At 40.7% G+C, this 20,091-nt stretch overlaps 1 protein-coding gene and 1 pseudogene across 1 annotated transcript in view; both read left to right on the top strand.

Moving 5' to 3' along the window:
* Positions 1-13,655: 13,655 nt before the first annotated feature.
* LOC126021779 (uncharacterized) lies at positions 13,656-13,753 on the top strand (annotated as a pseudogene).
* Positions 13,754-14,704: 951 nt separating this feature from the next.
* Positions 14,705-20,091, top strand: part of KATNAL2 (katanin catalytic subunit A1 like 2) — a 90,521-nt gene continuing 85,134 nt past the window's right edge. Inside the window, exon 1 of the mRNA XM_049781560.1 lies at positions 14,705-14,810. Coding sequence (XP_049637517.1) covers positions 14,760-14,810 — 51 coding nt within the window. The 5' untranslated portion in view covers positions 14,705-14,759. The remainder of the gene's footprint in view (positions 14,811-20,091) is intronic.

The following is a 20,091-nucleotide window of genomic DNA, read 5'->3' as shown; positions in this document are numbered from 1 at the left end:
ACGCCTTATCTCCATACTATCTCTCCGGACCCATTTTTTATTGAAGTCCAGATAGACCAGAAAGCCCATCTTTGAGGGCATTGAATTAGGCCCTTATTTTGGAGAAAGAAGCATATACCCCCTGCACAGTGGAGGGCCACTGCAATGATGATCAATAGGCATCTGAACTTAATCCAAGTTCTTAGTCCAGGCAGAAGTTTATATGAGGTTTGAAATTGATGTACCAAGTATGGCCGATTATTTATAGATGGGAGCTTAAGTCACAAACCAGAACAAAATATTTAAGGCAAAGAACTTCCCTGTGTAAATAAAAAACTTGAGGGCCCATCCAAAATGGATAGAACCTCCTATAAACCTAGTATTTCACCTATGATGCGCCCACGCAAAAAACCCTGAGAACAGACAAAAACATTATTTAGGAGATTATAGACAACAATATCTAACCCACTAACCTAAAGTCAAGAAAGCAAAACCCTAATGTAATACAACATCAATTCCTCAGATTAAAAACTAAAATAGAAAAACATTAATTACAATAGTCAAAAGAAGTGTAGTACCAAATATAAATTCAAAGGATTACAATTATAAGAAAAATACAAAAGGTGAAATTTCTACAGAGTCCAATACCAATCTGTAAAGATGAGGGGTCTGGAACTCCAAAAAGACTGGCAAAAGACACTTGATGGGTCTGGAAAAGCGGGTTGAAGCCTGGTACAGAAGATAACATCAAGCTGAATGAAGAAGGAAGGCCAGTACAGTCATCCATGTGTTGGGGCATCCCCAAGCGTTACATCATTGCCATCATGAGTTGGTTGGGCTTCTGCATTTCCTTTGGGATCGGTGCAATCTTGGGGTAGCCATTGTAGAAATGGTCAACAATAGCACTGTGTATGTGGATGGAAAACCAGAAATTCAGATAGCACAGTTTAACTGGGATCCAGAGACTGTGGGTCTATCCGTGGATCTTTTTTCTGGGGTTACATAGTGACACAAATTCCAGGTGGCTTCATTTCCGACAAGTTTGCAGCAAGCATGGTACAAAACTCCAACAGTCATGGATTTCTTCCTCAGGCTGAGATCAGGAGGCTTGTAGTTGTGGGTGAAGGAGATGATTTGCACATGTAAAGGGAATCCTGAAAATTAAATGTTAAGGACTAGGAAGAGAGAAGGAAGGATAAAGAAGACTAAATTGGGGAAGATAAAGTTAGGAGAAAGGGAACTATATACAAAATATACAAAACAGACAGACACTGAACAAGACATACACATAGAGACTTCACAAAAAATATGGCCATAACACTCACTGATACCAAAAAATATTTGTTGGAAAGGATCCAAAATAGAGCAAAAGAAAAAAAATTCAGCTGAATCAACTAAAAGTGCTTTAAAATGTAATAGCCGGCAAATTGTTTAGAATGAATCATTTCAAATAAAAAAATGTTTTAATGGCAGAGCAGAGTAGATCTGAAAGAGAATTTCATGCATAATACAAACATGGAAAACTCTACTATAAGTGTATAACAGTATATATACAAAGTTATTGTATAACAGTAATTCTATGATAGTCAATCATAGACAAGGAGCACAGTGAAGAAAATCCACCTAAAAAGTATCATTATGTCAGCATTATGAATTCATTTCCGTCTTAAAACATAAATTGAGGGTAATAAAGCAATGATGTTAGAATAAAAAGAGTGAAAGTCATTAAATGAGTATACCTAAAAAGAAAAACAACATTAATATGATGAGAATTTTTTTTCAGGTGAACCTTGACTAAATTAAATTGTAAGATTTTATGATTAACTGTGACCTAGAGCAATAATGAAATTAAGACATAAGTCCACCATACAAGGAAACACATTGGGGGTCCATTATTTTCAATCCTATTTATTGATCATGCCTGTGGAAAGAATCATAGAGCGTTAATAGCAACTGATAAGGAAGTGAAATGATTATCTGGTGTTCATGGTAGATCTTTAAGAAGTATAAAACAGGTTGTATGCTGCTGTGGATTTCACCAATGTATTAGGAACTTTTTTGATCTTCTTGTAATCAAAATTGATCCAGTGTTGTTTTGCAGCAATTTTACAGTATGAAGTACAGTGTCCATAGTGAACTTTACCATAATGGTTTGACACTGATGATAAGTTGTATTTCTTAATCTTGCTTTTATTCTCTGAAGTGAATTCTACTAAATTGAGGTCTTCTATAGGAAAATTCACATAAGTGTGCAATTTTTTTAGTTGTTTGCCATCAAAAGCAAAACGTTTCAAGTGTATTATAAGTACTGGTGGCAGTTTCCATAAATACGTTTTCTTTGACAAATCCCTTCTAGTTTTGCAGCTGTTGCACTGAACTTTGTTATCATCCCTTAACTCTTCTTTAAAAAATTCAGAGAGGCATTCCTGTAATGTACATTTATCTGTAGATGTAACAGCCAGAGACAAATGAACAAATGTCTCATAAACCTCAGACTTTTGATGGCATATGAGACACTGTAGTATAGATTTGAATTGTCCTTGAAGAGATCATAAATAATAGATTTGTGAACCTTTTGGTGTTTTGGACTAAATTGTTTGTAAGTTTCATTTTCCATAAGATGTGTAGTTTTATCTGTCATTAGATTTACAGTAAGCAAGTCCAGATGTAGTCCCTCTATTAGAAACATCAGTAGTTCGTGTGGATCCTGCTGATTGTGTCCAGCAAACTGGTCATTAAGTAAACCAATTGTTACTTTGAAGCGTTCAAGGTTAATATATCTATGAAATCCATTTCCCATGGTTTTGATGAGCCGACCAAATTCTTCAGCTAATTTACCTTCATGCCACATTGGATTTTCTTGTTAATATCCTTTTTTTTTTTTTTTTTTTTTTTTTTTGGTTTTTGGGCCACACCCGGCATTGCTCAGGGGTTACTCCTGGCTGTCTGCTCAGAAATAGCTCCTGGCAGGCATGGGGGACCATATGGGACACCGGGATTCAAACCAACCACCTTTGGTCCTGGATCAGCTGCTTGCAAGGCAAACGCCGCTGTGCTATCTCTCTGGGCCCGTTAATATCCCTTTTATAATGATCTTGATAAAAATACTGAGTCAAGTCTGAAATATTATACAAGCATTGCAATGTTGAGTTCATGTAGCAAGTTTCCTATATTTTGGAGCCCAGTTAAGGCAGGTTCCTGTCTTTCCTTTTGCATCTCAGAGTGTAAGGGTTTATCACTACTGTCAGTCTCACTCAATGTATGGTGTGTAACAGCTAAATCCTTGTTCCCTGCTCCAGAGACCTCAGCAATATTACTGTTGTTAGTGTCTTGTATTTTGTTTTTGCTCTGAAGGGGAGTTTATAGTCTGAACCTGATCAATTGTGCTAGCCTGATTTCTAACAAGGCATAATAGAGCCCAAAATTTCTTGGGAGGGTTGTCATTTGTAGAAACATAGGCATAATCCCTTCCTCTCAGGAGAAGATATCCAGCTATTCATTTTTCACCTTCCTTGATCCAAATAGGTTTATGGATTGTCTTGTCTCTGAATATCTTCTTTAAAATGTCTTTCCGCTGCAGTGTAACTTTCCTCTTGGGGTAAGTTTAAGTAATTTAGTGTGATAAAAGTCAAAAATAGCAAATCCGTTGGTGGTAAACCTCTTTTTCTATTTTTTTTGTAATTGAGTTTTTTTTTTTTTTTTTTGGTTTTTGGGCCACACCCTGTGACACTCAGGGGTTACTCCTGGTTATGCGCTCAGAAGTTGCTCCTGGCTTCTTGGGGGACCATATGGGACGCCGGGGGATCGAATCGCGGTCCGTCCTAGGCTAGCGCAGGCAAGGCAGGCACCTTACCTCCAGCACCACCGCCTGGCCCTGTAATTGAGTTTTTAAGGTTCTGTGAGTCCTTTCTACAATGGCCTGTCCCCTACAATTGTAAGGAATTCCTTCCAGACCTTATCTGCCATTCTTTACCAAAAAATTCAAAAGTTTTGCTAACATAGGCTGGCCCATTACCAGTTTTTATAGAATATGGAATACCCATCACAGAAAAACATTGTAAAAAAAAAAAAAACTACAAACAGCCTTAGATTTTTGAGAAGACATAGGAATTGCCCACATAAACCGAGAATAAGTGTCCACCACTACATGAAGATAAGGTTTCCTTGGAAATAAATCTGTTTGAGTTATATCCATTTACCAAAGTTTGTTAGACTGTAAGCCTTTTGGGTTTGCTCCTGCTATGTGAGTCTTTTTTGTTAACGGCGCACATATGTTGCAGTTTTCTACAATTTCTCTAGTTTGCCTCCATGGAATTTGGTAATTCACATGCAAATGGCGAGCATTTATGTGTAGGGCTGAATGTTCCTCTACAGGTGATTTAAATATAGGCATTGCTAGCAAGTCAGCAGATTTATTTCCTTGAGCCATCGGTCCTGGAAGACCTGAGTGGGCTCTAATATGCGTGATGAAGATGGGCTTAGTTTGTTTTTGAAGAAGCTGCTGTAATCGTTTAAGTAAGTTCTGTATGATCAGGTTATTAGCATTAAGGGAGGCAGTGGCTATTACATGACATAAATTTACCACATACAAAGAATCAGAAACTACATTCATGGCTTCAGATACATTTTCTAGTAGGTAAATTAACGTTGCTAATTCAACTTTCTGTGCAGATTTATATTTGGTATCTATGGTCATATTAGTGTTGTCTCCCCCTTTTCTATTTTGGGATCCATCGATATATAAAACCTTGGCATTGGGAATAGGGGAATCCTGAACAATAGAAGAAATAACAAATTGAGTTTTCTTTAAAAAGTCCCAAGTTTTTCCTGCTGGATAATGGAAAGATATTTCTCCTGTGAAATCTGAGAGGACCCTTTGTAGAGATTCATTAAGAGGCAATATTGACTCAATTTCCTTTTTTGGTATTGGCAAAACTATTTTTTTTGTTGTTATTTTTGTTTTTGGCCACACCCGGTGATGCTCAGGGGTTACTCCTGGCTATGCGCTCAGAAGTCGCTCCTGGCTTGGGGGACCATCTGGGACATCAGGGGATCGAACCGTGGTCCATCCTAGGCTAGCGCAGGCAAGGCAGGCACCTTACCTCTAGTGCCACCATGCCGGCCTCTGGCAAAACTATTTTATCTGGGTCAAAACCTAGTAAAGATATAAATCTGAGTCTTGCCTTGATAATAATCTCTGAAATCAGTTGCAAGTAGGGACAACTGAGTGAGGCTGTTTGTTATGTAAATACATCCATTCCAAAGGTCCTGTCTGTTGCATCAAGGCCCCCGTGGTGGTTTCTATAGTAGGGAAGATTAACAGAAATACCTTTTTTCCCTGGATGAATCTTAAGAGAAACGATTTTTGTAATCTGCTCAGGAGGATTTCCAATTCATTTTTGTCAGCTGTTGTTAAGTTTCTCGTGCTATCTAAAACAGGGTCACCCTCCAAAGTTTTAAACAGATTAGACAACTCTGCACCAGGGATTCCTAGTGCAGGGCGGAGCCAATTTACATCACCTAAGAGTCTCTGAAAATCATTAAGCGTTCTGAGGTTTTCTTTTTCGATAGAAATTTTTTGTGGACGTATTGACGTTCGGTCTAAAATAAAACCCAAATATTGATATGGTGGCATTATCTGTAATTTTTCTAAAGCTATTTTCAGTCCTGATGTTCGTAAACAGTCAATAACATAAGAATATAAGTCCTGTAAATCTGTTTCATTGTTCATTGTGAGCAAGATATCATCTGTATAATGAAATATCATGGCTTGAGGAAATTTTTCACGAGCAAAGCTCAAAATCTTATCTACAAAAAACTGGCACATTGTTGGGGAATTCAGCATGCCCTGGGGGAGAACAGTCCATTGGAAATGTCTGCAGGGATGGATATTATTGAGAGAAGGAACCGAGAATGCAAAACATTTTTTATCATCTGGGTGGATAGGAATATGGTAGAAGCAGTCTTTCAGATCAATTATAATTAGTGGCCATTTCTTTGGAATGATGATGGTGATGGTAAACCAGTCTGCAATTTGCCCATAGGTATCATGAATAAATTTACAGCTCTAAGATCCATCAAAAGTCTCCATTTACTGGATTTCTTTTTTATAGTGAATATAGGTGAATTCCATTGAGAAAAAGATGGTTCAATATGTCCTAAACTTAGTTGTTCCTCCACTAATTCTGTCAGCATCTTTAATTTATCCGTTTTAAGGGGCCACTGACCTGTCCAAATTGGTTTGTCAGATTTCCATTTTATTTTTATTGGTGCTGGTGTTTTTATGGTAGTGGCCCCTACTAAAAAAAATTGTTTGTTTTTTTGTTTTTTGTTTTTTTGGTTTTTGGGCCACATCCGGCGGTGCTCAGGGGTTACTTCTGGCTCCTTTTTTGCATAGGCACATTAAAATGAGAAAATACTATACATACAAATAAGATATATCTAACAGAGATTGGAATACACAAATCTTGTAGTGCAAAAGGACCTTACACCCTGAACATTGACATAATGACCTTGCACAGGCTTCGGAAGAAAGGGCATTTTCCATTTACCCCTGAACCAGGGAAGCCATCCACGAAACATCCAGGTTTGTCTATAACATCACCTGGAAGCAATCCTCTACCACGGAAGACCCTACCACTGCTCAGACATCGACCTGCTCAAAAGAGACTTCCCTTAACACTGAGAAGACTTAACAACAACGACCTGCTTACAGGACAGGGCTTCCTGCATTGCCCTTTAATGGTGAGGTGAAACGAGAGGATGCTCCACATCCTGACTTCTATGTTAGATATGCAGATTCCAGGATCTTTAATACAGAAACATGATACCAACAACAGAGACTGTATGAAAAGTGTGTTGGCACTATGTACAATGTCTTGAATTGGACGATCTAACTTGCCTGGAGCCTAGAGTTGGTCTTATGCCAGGAAACTTCAGGGGTAGGGTCTCTTTGGATTTAGGCCAAGGTTATTCCTTTCCATGCCTCTCATATTTTGGTGGGCCTATGCAAACAACAATTGCCTCTCTAACACCATTTTTACTGTGCTCCTTTGACTCTAATCCTTAAAAAAAAAAAACAATTAAAATTTGAGGTTAACTTAAGCTAATATGCATGTACAGGGAAAGGTAAAAAATACTATGCCTCTAATGTTTAAGGAGTTACATAAGTTTTATGGCTTTAGATTGCCTTGTGTGCTGTTAAGAAATATTATAATATGTTACAATCTGGGGGCTTGAGGGACAAAGTAATTGTACATGGATTCTATTTTGTTTGTATTAATGTTCTTTGGCTGAAAGTTCAAAGTTAAGATATCAGCAAGGGGACTTCTGAGAATTATGTTATGGGTGATTGTCCTTCCACTGTAACTTTACCTTGTCCTCTTTCTTTGCATCTTTGTTCTCATAATTAAAAATAAAAAAATTTAAAAAAGAAAAGAAAAGAAAAGAGGGGCTGGAGAGATAGCATGGAGGTAAGGCATTTACCTTTCATGCAGAAGGACGGTGGTTCAAATACTGGCATCCCATATGGTCCCCTGTGCCTGCCAGGGGCGATTTCTGAGCATGGAGTCAGGAGTAACCCCTGAGTGTTGCCGGATATGACCCAAAAACCAAAAAAAAAAAAGGAAAAAAAAACTGGGATGAGTTCGTCTTTTAAATATCAATTTAAAAAAAAAAAAGGGAGGGCTGGAGCAATAGCACAGTGGTAAGGTGTTTGCCTTGCATGTGGCTGATCCAGGATGGATCTCGGTGCAATCCCTGGCATCCCATATGGTCCCCCAAGCCAGGAGCAATTTCTGAGTGCATAGCCAGGAGTAAGTCTTCAGTGTCACTGGGTGTGACCTCAAAACCAAAAAATAATAAATAAATAAATGTTACTCCACCCTGGATTTAGGTGTAGCTACCTGAGACCCACCCATTTCTGGGAGGGGTCTTGGGAACTGAATATTAGGTGTGACCTTACCTGCAAGACCCCACCCATTCCTGGGAGGGGTCTTGGGATAGGTAGATAAACCTTTGAGCGAGAGGATGAGGGGGCTGCCCTGCTGGCTCTTCCCTGCTGGGCGCTCTGGCTTCTGGGTCTCTGCCTCTTTTGGTCTTGAACCAGGATGGAGGCCAAAGGAAGATGGCTGAAAGGAGTTAAGATGCAGGGCTAAGAATGGCGGAGTGCTTAAAAGGTTATGAATAAAGCTGATGCTTCCTGATGCCTGTGAGTGAGTGATTCCGTTGTTCACCTGGGCCTGGGACCCGCGGCTGGATGGGGGTTGCAGAGCCACGTGGCCTGGATGGCATCCACCTCCATCCAGCCCCATTGTTAATTATTTAATTCAACAAATAAATAAATAAATAAAATAAAAGAAGAAAGGGAAAAAAGAAGTAAAACATAACAAAAAACATAAAACCAAAACTTTAAAAAATATTTTTTGATATCAGAACTTATTGACTTTAGTATCACAAAAGTTGGTATATAACCTACCCCCGCCTGCTGCTCAATTTGACTGGCTTAGAAAATAAATTTTTTTGGGGTCTTGAGCTCTGGTCCTTTGGGCCTGGGAGGGCTTTCCTCCCTTCCTGGGGCAGGATTTTCAGCCGGCACGGGCTGGCTCCTGGCAGACCTCCGTATGTGCCAGGGGCCTCTTGGCCCGGCCTAGGGTAGGGGGGCCTGGACTTGGGTCACCCGACCCCCCTCTCCCCCTTTCCTCCGGATCTCCAGGTGGGTTTCTGGGAGGACCTGATGGGGCACCCTGGGTTTTCCCCACCCCCAGGCCAGCTGCGGAGATTGGCCTAGGGTTGCGCTTGAGCTCGTGAGATTGGCTTGGGGGGTGGTGTTTGATCTGTGGGGTGGCAGATAGTTTGTCAGTTATACTCATGCTGTCACTGGCAATTTCATACTAGTCTACATGATGCAAACCGCGCGGGGGCGCGAACGTATACTCCTCCCAACCATCACTACCCCCGATTTACCCCTCTTAAGTTCTATAATACACAGTTTTAATCTCAGACCAAAGACATACAGTGGATCTAACAATCCCAGAACTATTTAGAAGGACATAAATTAAACACATATATCTTTTGAATATTTCATGTATATTTTCTTTAATGGTGTAACTCTCTCTATATTCTTCTACCATGATGTTTCTATCCACTTTCATCTTGTCTTTTCTTTTTTTTTTTTTTTTTTTTTTTTTTTTTTGTGGTTTTTTTGGGTCACACCCAGCAGTGCTCAAGGGTTTTTCCTGGCTCCAGGCTCAGAAATTGCTCCTGGCATGCACGGGGGACCATATGGGATGCCGGGATTCGAACCGATGACCTTCTGCATGAAAGGTAAATGCCTTACCTCCATGCTATCTCTCCGGCCCCATCTTGTCTTTTCTTTGTAAGCTGTTCAATAAGGATTGTTGGTGGAACTGTCCCTCAGTTTGATGCCTATGATTGAACTATGTCATGGAAATTGCTGGTCTTGTTCCTATGGCCTCCAGATGCACCAATAACGCTTCATGGCATTGATCCTTCTTTGCATAGACACATTAAAATAGGAAAACACTATACCTACAGATAAGTTCTTATCTAATAAATCTCAGTACAATGTACCTTACACCCTGAACATTGATAGAATGACCTGGCACAGGCCTCAGAGGAATGGGCATCCTCCATTCACGCCAGAACCAGGCAAGCTATCTACGAAACATTCAAGGTCTTTTATAACAACAGCTGGAAGCAGTCCTCTACCAGGAAAGACACTACCAAGGGTCTGACATCGACCTCCTAAAAAGAGACTTCCGTTTACACTGAGAAGACTTGACAACAACAATGACCTGCTCTACAGGACATGGTTCTCTCTAGTGCCCCTTAAGTGTGAGATGAAACGAGAGGATGCTCTGCACCATCCTGACTGCAATATGAAATATGCAGACTCCAGGACCTTTAATACAGAAGCATGATACCAACAACAGAGACTATGTGAGGAATGAAGGTGTATTGCCACTACAGACGATGACTTGAATTGGACAAACTAGTTTGCCTGGAGCCTAGAGTCAGTCCTGTGCCAGGAAACTTCAGGGGTAGGGTCTCCTTGTATTTAGACCATAATTTTTCTTTCCATGTCTCTTATATTTTGGTGGGCCTATGCAAACAAATGCCACTCTAACACCATTTATTACTACTTTCCCTTGACTCCAATCCTTAAGAAAAACAACCCACTAAAACTTTTGAGGTTAACTTAAACTAGTAAGCATGTGCATGGAACAAGATAAATGTACTTTGCCCTCAATGTTTAAGGAGTTACATAAGTCTAATCTCTTTGGATTATATTGTGTGCTGCTAAGAAATAGTATGTAATACAACTGGGGATTTGAGGGACAAATTAATTGTATTGTACATGGGTTCAGTTTTGTTTTTCTTAATTTTCTTTGGTTGAAAGATCAAGGCTGGGATATCATCGATGGGACTACCGAGAATTCTGCTTATGGGTGATTGGGCTTCCACTGTAACTTTACCCTGTCCTCTATCTTTGCATCTTTGTTGTCATAATTAATAAAAGCAAAAAAAAAAAAAAAAAAAAAAGAAAATAAATTTTTTTTTTTTTTTTTTTTTGGTTTTTGGTTTTTGGGCCACACCGGGCAATGCTCAGGGGTTACTCCTGGCTGTCTGCTCAAAATAGCTCCTGGCAGGCACGGGGGACCATATGGGACACCGGGATTCGAACCAACCACCTTAGGTCCTGGATCGGCTACTTGCAAGGCAAACACTGCTGTGCTATCTCTCCGGGCCCTAGAAAAAAATTTTGAACTTTATTTATTTATTTATTGGTTGTTGGGCCACTCTCAGAGGTGTTCAGGGGTTACTCCTGGTTCTGCACTCAGAAACCGCCCTCGGCAGGCTGGGGTACTGTATGGGATGCTGGGAATTGAACCAGGTCCCCTGGGTTGACCGAATGCAAGGCAAATACACTACCACTATGCTATTTCTCCAGTCCCTATAGATTGTATTTCTTACCTTATATTAACTTTGTTTTTGTTTTTCGATTTTTTGGGGGGCCACACCCGGTGACGCTCAGGTGTTACTCCTGGTTATGAGCTCAGAAATCGCCCCTGGCTTGGAGGACCATATGGGATGCCAGGATTGAACCACGGACAATCCTGGATCAGCAGTGTGCAAGGCAAACGTTCTATCATTGGGGCCATCACTCTGGCCCTCCCATATATTGACTTTTAGTCAAAATGTCCTTGGTAACTAAGAAGAAATAAAAAGGAAAAGAAAAAAACACCTTCGCACAATTCCTGGAGAAGGACAAAACTAACTGAAACTCGATTTTGCAATCAGTAAATTCTTTTTTATTTTTTTAGGTAAAATTTCAGTAAAAGGCACAAGATAAAGTCAGTTAAGTCCCTCTGAACATCTTTTTTTTTTTTTTTCTTCACATTTGGTATTAATAGTTTGGGAAGTCATCAATTTATTCATTAAAACAAATTAGTTATTTGAGCTAAAGAGCTAGTGCAGATGTTAAGGCATTATCCTGGTTTGATTTCTGGCTCTGCAAATGATCTCCTGATCATGGGGGGAGGCCACTCCTAAGCAGAAAGCCTGGAGTAGTCCTTGAGCAGAAATATAGCTAACAATAAAGTAGGTTCTCTTCTCTCCTCTTCTCTCCTCTCCTCTCCTTTCCTCTCCTCTCCTTTCCTCTTCTCTTCTTCTCTTCTTCCTTCCTTCCTTCCTCCCTCCCTCCCTCCCTCCCTCCTTTCTTTCTTTCTTTCTTTCTTTCTTTCTTTCTTTCTTTCTTTCTTTCTTTCTTTCTTTCTTTCTTTCTTTCTTTCTTCTTTCTTTCTTTCTTTCTTTCTTCTTTCTTTCTTTCTTTCTCTTTCTTTCTTTCTTTCTTTCTTTCTTTCTTTCTTTCTTTCTTTCTTTCTTCTTTCTTTCTTTCTTTCTCTTTCTTCTTTCTTTTCTCTTTCTTCTTTCTTTTTCTTTCTTTCTTTCTTTCTTTCTTTCTTTCTCTTTTCTTTTCTTTCTTTCTTTCTTTCTTCTTTCTTCTTTCTTTCTTTCTTTCTTTCTTTCTTCTTTCTTTCTTTCTTTCTTTCTTTCTTTCTTTCTTTCTTCTCCTTTCTTTCTTTCTTTCTTTCTTTTCTTTCTTTTTCTTCTTCTCTTCTTCTTTCTTTCTTTCTTTCTTTCTTTCTTTCTTTCTTTCTTTCTTTCTTTCTTTCTCTCTCTCTCTCTCTCCCCCTCCCTCCCTCCCTGTCTGTCTGTCTTTTTCTTTCTTCCTTCTTTCTTTCTTTCTTTCTTTCTTTCTTTCTTTCTTTCTTTCTTTCTTTCTTTCTTTCTTTCTTTCTTTCTTTCTTTCTTTCTTTCTTTCTTTCTTTCTTTCTTTCTTTCTTTCTTTCTTTCTTTCTTTCTTTCTTTCTCTTTCTTTCTTTTCTTTCTTTCTTTCTTTCTTTCTTTCTTCTCTTTCTTTCTTTCTTTTCTTTTCTTTCTTCTTCTTTTTCTTTCTTTTCTTCTTTCTTTCTTTCTTTCTTTCTTTCTTTCTTTCTTTCTTTCTTTCTTTCTTTCTTTCTTTCTTTCTTTCTTTCTTTTCTTTCTTTCTGTCACACCCGGGAGTGCTCAGGGGTTACTCCTGGCTCTACACCCAGAAATCACTCCTGGCAGGCTTGGGGGACCATATGGGGTGCCGGGATTCGAACCACCGTCCTTCTGCATGCAAGGCAAACACTTTACCTCCATGCTATCTCTCCGGCCCCTATTTTTAAATTTTTATTTATATTTATTTATATATTTTTTTTAGGTTTTTGTGCCATACTCGACAGTGCTCAGGGGTTACTCCTGGCTCTGTGCTCAGGAATCAGTCTTGGCAGTCTCAGGGTACCATATGGGATGCCAGAGATCTAACCCAGGTTGGTCCGAGTTGGCCGAGTCCAAGGCAAACAGCTGTGCTATTCAGCCTCTCTCCCCCGTGTGTGTGTGTGTGTGTGTGTGTGTGTGTGTTTTAATTATTCTAGAGCCCAACCACTATCCAATGGCATCTTATGACAAAAATGGTATCTGAACTATACAATATGTTGGCTACTAGCTACTATTTACTCAACTATACAATATGCTGAGTACTTGAAATATGGGCAACATGGCTGAGGAACTGAACTGAAAACTTTGGTAAATCTAACTACTTTTCAGGCAAGACAGGGAGAGAGGTAATTCAATGCAACAACTACACATTGAGAATTTTGCTTTTTTCCCCCTCCTCCACTCTGAGAGTTTTGCTTTTTTTCCCCTCCTCCACTCTGAGAGTTTTGCTTTTTTTTTTAAAATATATTTTATTTAAACACCTTGATTATATACATGATTTTGGGTTATATTATATACATGTATTTGGGTTTCAGTCATGTAAAGAGAGTTTTGCTTTTTAACAACTATTCTTTTTTCAAGTATTCAGGGAGAGTGCTTTAATCTTATTGTATCCTGAAAGAAGATCCTGGATGAAGAAGGCTAAAGAGAGGCAGTTTGGAAGAGGAGTCACAGTAAGACATAGAAATTAAAATCAAAGAGTATTGATTCCTGGTATCCTATATGGTCCTTCAAGCTTGCCAGGAGCGATTACTGAGCACAGAGGCAGGAGTAACCCCTGAGCACCCTCAGCTGTGCCCCTCCCAAAAAAGAGAGAGTAGTTGATGTGTGTAGGAATAAGCAGAGAAATGCTCACTTCAGCAGCACATATACCAAAATTGGAAAAATAAGATTAGCATGGCCCCTGCACAAGGATGAGGATGACAAACAAATTCAAAATGTTCTGTATTAAAAAAAAAAAAAAGGAAAATGTAAAGAAGGAAAAGATCAAGGTCTTGAAGAAGAGAAAACTTGATGCCCAGTTTTCATGCCAGAAAGGCTCTACCAGTTTAAGTCAACAAACAGATTCTTCCAGTCTACATGGACTGGGTATAGACAATTGCAGAGAAAAAAGCAGGTACTTCAAATAGTTTACCTTAAAGCAGTGGTTCTCAAATAGTGGGGCGCGAGGCTCCGTAAAGGGGGGCGCGTTTGACCTCAGCAAACACTGTCATAACAAGCTAAGTCCCGTGTTTATGTCTCTGAATGTCTCTGGAGCTGAGAGTTGCTGTGTCCTGCTTCAAACCCTGCTTCCAAAAGCTATGCATTGCAAAACGTGCTCATTGTAGCCATTAACCCAGACATAACTTCTGATTAAAAAATCAGCTCAAATAATTGTTATATTTTTTTGTTTTGCAGGTTAAATTTTTTTTTTTTAAATAAAGATACTATTTACAGTCACGCTGGGGGGTGTGTGCGAAAAATGTTTTCTTCTTCCTAGGAGGGCATGACAGAAAATAATTGAGAAGCACTGCCTTAAAGGGAGATGGGGACTACGGGGAGAATCAAGGGATTTGTCTTGTGGGGTGGGGAGTACGGTTTGGATCACAAAGACTTGGACAACTGCCAGTATCAAGGACAACAGCAACTGGACTCAAGCTTCAGTTCAATTGGTTTCAAAGACTATTCAGGGAACCGTCACCATCCCTCACTCCGCCCCACGCCATGCCAGTCATCCTTTTCTGTTCTCTTGACTGGCCAATTTCTAATCAAGCCATTTATTTCCACCTTGATTGGCGTGACCAGGATTCCACCCAGGCATGTCCAGAGATTGGCTGGCATGTCCTGGCTCCGGCCAATCCCGAGGTGGCGGGCTAGTTGAGCGTCAAGTTTCCTTAGAGCCGCCTTCCTGGTCGGCCTGGGTCGGAACTGGCTCCTTTCCCCCTGTCCCTCGGACCCTGACACAGAGGACGATGGAGCTTTCATACCAGACCCTCAAAGTCACGCACCAGGCGCGGGAAGCGGTAAGGAAAACACAGACAAAAGGAAAAGGCTTGGGTAAGAAGAGAGGCGATGCCAGCCCTCCTCCTCCACCTTCTCCTGATGTCCCGCTGTGCGTCTCCGGTTGCCACGACGACTGTCGGGCGCAGAGAGCCAGCCCTTAGGCCCGCCGGGGAGCCGCGCAGGTGGAGGGGCTCCTGGGGAGAAAGAAGGTGGCTTTGGGGGGGAACCCGGACAGCCGATCGGGTTTGTGATCGAAGAATTGCGGGGTTGAGAGGAAGGTATTCGGACACTTGTGGTCTGGATGGTGAGCGGTCCTAGAGGACGGTTGAAATTTAGGCGACGAAGTTAGTTTTTAGTGTGTGGAGATTTATCTGAAATTATAAAGAATTTAAATTTCTCCCAAAGCGGCAGAATTAGCCATACTGGCATAGTTGTTAATTTGCTTGGATGTGAATATCTTGCCACAAATAATGACAACACATATAGTACTTTTCATGAACTGAAATTGCCTCTTCTGCAAGTTTAAATACTGCTCTTAACAGAATCATAATAGGCAATTAGATTTTGCAAGTCTACACAAGAACCCTACACAACAGAACTCATAGCCTTTTCCCCTTTCCTTTATAATTTAGTATCTTGAGCCATTAATAATTTTTGGGTTTTTTAAATTCAGAAGGTATATAGAAACCTTTTCAGATTTTCATCTGATTTATTCGTGCAAATGTAATTCCTTATTTTACCTTACAGATATTTGTTGCACAGGCAGACACTGCTGTATTTAGACTTTTCTATTTTGGTTCATGTAATAATGGCAAAGCCAATCTGTATCATGTACCAAACTGATTTAAAATAAATCTATATGCTTGTTAAAAAAAAAAAAAAGAAATTTAGGCAACGAAGCTAGGAAGGAGCCTAGGAGCCAGGATGCTGCTGGTTTCTGGTCCTTCTTCAGTATCATCAATGCCGAGTCGCCTCCAGCACTCCTCCCTAAAGAGAACTTTAGGGTTTCAGTCTACTAGTTCCAAAAAACGCCATTGCATTGTAATCTACGACCTCTTATTTTCCTCCGTTTTCTGGGAAAAGTCGTCTAATTTGCTGCTTCATCTTTGTCACCTCTGGCTTGTACTTAGTGTGCACTTTGATCTCAGCTAAAAGTCTTGAATCTGAACCCTTTGGGTTTGTAAATTGTAGATTATTAGACCTTACCAACATTTACTGAATCAAAAGCTTTCTGGAATTGTTAGAAAAATCTGATTAAGAAATAGATGACGTCTGAGAAATCTGAGGGAGAAAATCCCGTTGTATTATGCATGTGAACTCAACCCAGCTATCAAATGGATTAAGGGACAAATAATGCAATTTACAAAGAGTTTTTGTAGATCCCCTAGCCATATATATTGCATCATTTCTAGGGATGCAATTTTCTCCAGTGGTTGCCAACATGGTTGCTGACATATGAATAAAAGAACAATCAGTGCTTAAAACAATGTTTCATGGGGCCAGAGCAATAGCACTGCGGTAGGGCATTTGCCTTGCATGCAGCCGATCCCGGAAGGACACAGGTTCATTTCCCATATCCCATATGGTCTCCCAAGCCTGCCAGGAGTGATTTCTGAGTCCTGCGCCAGGACTAAGCCCTGAGCACTGCTGTGTGTGGCCCAACAACAACAATCCCCCCCCAAATCGCCCCCCCCCAAATTAGTTTCAAATTCCTTATTGACATTTTTTTTTTTGGGCCACACCCGGCGATGCTCAGGGGTTACTCCTAGCTGTCTGCTCAGAAATAGCTCCTGGCAGGCACGGGGGACCATATGGGACACTGGGATTCGAACCAACCACCTTTGGTCCTGGATCGGCTGCTTGCAAGGCAAACGCCGCTGTGCTATCTCTCTGGGCCCCCTTATTGACATTTACTAATTATTTCTGAGACCTTTTTCCATTCCTACTGAAGCACATGATCCTTCATGATTTATGACCTATCCACCTCTGCCCAGCTCCTCCAATGGGCCACTCAGAGGTTCTGTTTCTATAGTTTCCTTCTTCTGAATGGGGGTGAAGAGAGTCTTGAAGTTTTAATTTTATTATTATTTTTATTTATTTTGGTTTTGGGGCCACACCCAGCAGCACTCGGGTTATTCCTGGCTCTGTGCTCAGAAATCACTCCTGATAAGCTCAGGGAACCATATGAGATGCAGGGGATTGGACCCAGATCTGTTCTGGGTCAGCAGCATGCTGGGCAAACACCCTAGTGCTGTGCTTTCACTCTGGCTCCTGAAGTTTTCATTTTAAACATACATTTCAGGTTTAAAAATTAACTGCTGTCAATGATCTCAGGTTTTTATGGATTTAATGTCATCTACATACCAGCAACTTCTGCAAACTGATTCTGTCTTTAGCTTTGCAGAGTACCAGGTATCTTACAATATGGGATATCGAGAAGACAATGAATCAATTTACCACTCAGTTAATGCAGTATCTGTATGGTTTTCAATACCTGGTTTTGGGCCAAGGAGTTGGGGTTGGACTCTCTTGCTCCTGAAACTCAAGAACTGTTTCTGACTGACTCTGGAGTGACCTCTGGCGGTATTCCAGGGACCATATGTGGTAGAGCTGGTTAGCAACATGTAAAGCAAGCATCTTACCTCCTGTGCATTTTTTGTGTGTTTGTTTTAGCTACACCTTGTATACTTATGGGTTAATCTTGGATCTTCACTCAGGAATCACTCCTGGCAGGCATGGAGGGCTATATGGGATGTCAGGGATGGAACCCACGTAGGCTGTGTGCAAGGCAAATGCCCTACCCACTGTACTTTAGCTCTGGCCCCATGCTTTGCATTTTAATACTTAACTGTCAGTCTCTCTCAAACCCAAATCTATCCCAGTTTTCTGCATTTGCAGTGTGAAACTGCCAGCCACACAAATGAGAATTCTAAGTTGTCCTTAAATCCTGCTTCCTGTTAGTCCCTCTGCCTGTCCTACATATAAGGAAGTCATCAGCAAATCTAATTGAACTTGTATAATGAGTCTTTAATTAAATCCACAGTCACTGTCCTGATCTGAGCCATCATACTCTATTAATTCATAGCCTCTTAATTAGCTGTTTTGCCTTCTCTTCAGTCATTCTTCAAACTGGCTGAATTTCCCATTATGATCAGAGGCTCTTCAAATGTTATCACTTCTGGATTGGGTCCTTATAATGGCTTTCCTTTATACATGGGATAAAATTTGTGACATTGGCATGATCTACAGAGCACTGAAATGATGGGACCTAACTTCTCTCTCCAGCTTCCTCTCATTCTTCACTTGGCCTCCCCTGACCCCAGGAACATTCTCTCTCCTTCAACAGTTCTTCAAACTACATATTTAGTACCAAACTAGCGAGTGTTTCATTGCAACTGATTTATATTAATTTTTTTCTGCCTGTAACATCTCCTTAAAAATCATCTAAAAAGAAAAAAAGGAAGGAAGATATATGCATCTTTATACAATGTAAAGATATAGAACCAGGCTTATTTTTTGTTTTTATTACCTAGATAATGTGGAGAGCAGTATTTATGTGTGCCCTACTACCCACTGTGCCATTGCTCTGGTCTCAATTCCACAGAACTTTTTTTTTGTGTGTGTGTGTGTGGTTTTTGGGTCACACCCGGCAGTGCTCAGGGGTTATTCCTGGCTCCAGGCTCAGAAATTGCTCCTGGCAGGCACAGGGGACCATATGGGATGCCAGGATTCGAACCGATGACCTCCTGCATGAAAGGCAAACGCCTTACCTCCATGCTATCTCTCCGGCCCCTCCACAGAACTTTTATATAATGGCTAAAATTTTGTGTATTTAAAATTAGTCAATTGGGGGATCATATGGGATGCTGTGGACGGAAAAATTGTTGGTCCTGGGTAGGCTGCATGCAAGGCAAATGCCCTACCACTGTGCTTTCTCTCTGGTCCCTGACTTAACTTTTTTACATATTTGATACAACTTCCATCCATCCTAAGATCTCTGATTTATTGATTTAACTGTTCTGATTTACTCTTTTTTTTGGGGGGGCACACCTGGCAGTGCTCAGGGGTTACTCCTGGCTCTGCGCTCAGAAATTGTTCCTGGCAGGCTCAGGGGACCATATGGGATGCCGGGAATTGAACCTAGGTCCATCCTGGGTCAGCTGTGTACAAGGCAAACACCCTACCACTATGCAGTCTTTCCAGCCCCTGATTACCAAGTAAATTTACCAAGTTCACCAAGTAACTTCTCAGCCTTTTATTCCCCTTTCCTCCTTCTCTCCAAAAAAAGAGAGCTGACATCATTATAGCAGGAAAATGTAATAAAATGTTTCTATATTGTTCCTTCCCCCACACCATAGGACTATGAAGTCTTTGAGGCTAATCAACTGATCATGCATCTCTATCTTATCTTATTATTATTATTATTATTATTATTTTTGGTTTTTGGGTCATATCCGGCAGCACTCAGGGGTTACTCCCGGCTCTATGCTCAGAAATCGCTACTGGCAGGCTCGGGGACCATATGGGATGCCGGGATTCCAACCGCTGACCTTCTGCATGCAAGGCAAACACCATACCTCCATGCTATCTCTCCGGCCCCCTCTATCTTATTTTATTATTTTTCTTTTTGAAACACACCAAATTGTGCCCAGGAATCAGTCCTGGCAAAGCTTGGAGGACCATATGTGGTGCCAAGCATGGAAATTGGGCCAGCTGTTTGCAAGGTAAGTGCCTTTCCTACTGTACTATTTTTGTGTTCTTTATTCCTCTCCCCCTTTTTCCCCATGGTGCCACAATCCCAGAGTCTCATCCACTTAAGAAAAATGTTCTACTTCTGAACTCCATCTTCAGTGTGCAAACTTTTTTTGGTTTGTTTTTGGGTTACACCCAGCAGCGCTCAGGGGTTACTTCTGGCTCTGTGCTCAGAAATCACTTCTGGTAGGCTCTGGGGACAATATGGGATCCAGTGGTCAAACCTGGGTCGGCCTCATTCAAAGCAAATGTCCTCCCGCTGTGCTATCACTCCGGTTCCATAATGTACGGACTTTAATGTGAATACTTCAGGTACTTGAAAATCTTATTTCTGAGGCTAGAGAGATAGTACAGGAGGTAAGGCACAGACACAGGTTCGATCCCCAGCATTCCATTTGGTCCTCTGAACACTGCTAGGAGTGATTCCTTAGTGCAGAGCCCAAAGTAAGCCCTAAGCACCTCTGGGTATGTTCCAAAAACAAAACAAAGAAAAATAATTTGGTTTTGGGGAGTGAATGACAAACTCCTATATAGCACAAAGTACTTGAT

The sequence above is a fragment of the Suncus etruscus genome, chromosome 10 (genome assembly GCF_024139225.1).
Source record: "Suncus etruscus isolate mSunEtr1 chromosome 10, mSunEtr1.pri.cur, whole genome shotgun sequence".
In the NCBI taxonomy this organism is placed as follows: Eukaryota; Metazoa; Chordata; class Mammalia; order Eulipotyphla; family Soricidae; genus Suncus; species Suncus etruscus.
The sequence above is the reverse complement of the archived record's forward strand: the minus strand, read 5'-3'. Positions and strand labels throughout refer to the sequence as shown.